At 33.8% G+C, this 745-nt stretch overlaps 1 protein-coding gene across 1 annotated transcript in view; it reads right to left on the reverse strand.

The window, feature by feature from the left end:
* Positions 1–745, reverse strand: part of LOC119592516 (transmembrane protein 192-like) — a 9,052-nt gene that overhangs the window by 5,612 nt on the left and 2,695 nt on the right. The window contains exon 2 of the mRNA XM_037941365.1: positions 156–319. Within this exon, the coding sequence (XP_037797293.1) occupies positions 156–302 (147 nt within the window). The 5' untranslated portion in view covers positions 303–319. The remainder of the gene's footprint in view (positions 1–155; positions 320–745) is intronic.

A 745-nucleotide genomic window follows, 5' to 3' on the forward strand; every position in this document is an offset into this window, starting at 1 on the left:
AAAGGACAACCCTTAAAAAGTAAAAGACATACAGAAATAAAGAAAAAAAAAGAAAGACAGAAAAATAAAAGAGGCAGGATAATAAGAAAAAGAGAAAATGGAATCTTAATAATTAAATAAAAGAGAAATTGAACATAAGGAAAGGAGGATCTTACCAACAACAGTAACTTGCTGTAAAGGGCTGGTATTACAGGGAGTGGGTAGTGATGCTCTTCCTGCCCCACAATGAGCTTTTCTTGATCTCCCCCTACAGTATTAATACTGAAATCCCCTGCTTCCACAGTGTTAGCTTGTCGTTCCATTGTCAGCGTCTTAGGATCTGCCAGAAGAAAACCAGAATGACAATATACTCTATATCCCATGGTCAATCTAGTAATAGAACACTAAGTGCTCAGAACTCTGTGAAAGAGCTTGTACATCACTACTACAATTACTATGACTTAAGAATGATGCTGCAATACTTGAAATACTATGCTTAATAAGAGACTATTTTGTCATACAAATTTAAAGATTCTTAGTTCAAGGACATACTCAAGAAATGTTCCACCTTCTAAACAATCTTTCACCCTATTATGCACCTTATATTCAGCTTATTTCATTGTTCAATATTTGTTTTATTGTTTGCTGACTTAAATGACAGATGGAATTGTTTAATAAAAAGGGCTTGAAAGTATAACTTCCCTTGGAAAATAGTGACATATATAATCTGCTTCATCTTTAAAATTCACTGAATGCCCAAGAACAC

The sequence above is a fragment of the Penaeus monodon genome, chromosome 30, assembly GCF_015228065.2.
Source record: "Penaeus monodon isolate SGIC_2016 chromosome 30, NSTDA_Pmon_1, whole genome shotgun sequence".
Lineage (NCBI taxonomy): Eukaryota > Metazoa > Arthropoda > Malacostraca > Decapoda > Penaeidae > Penaeus > Penaeus monodon.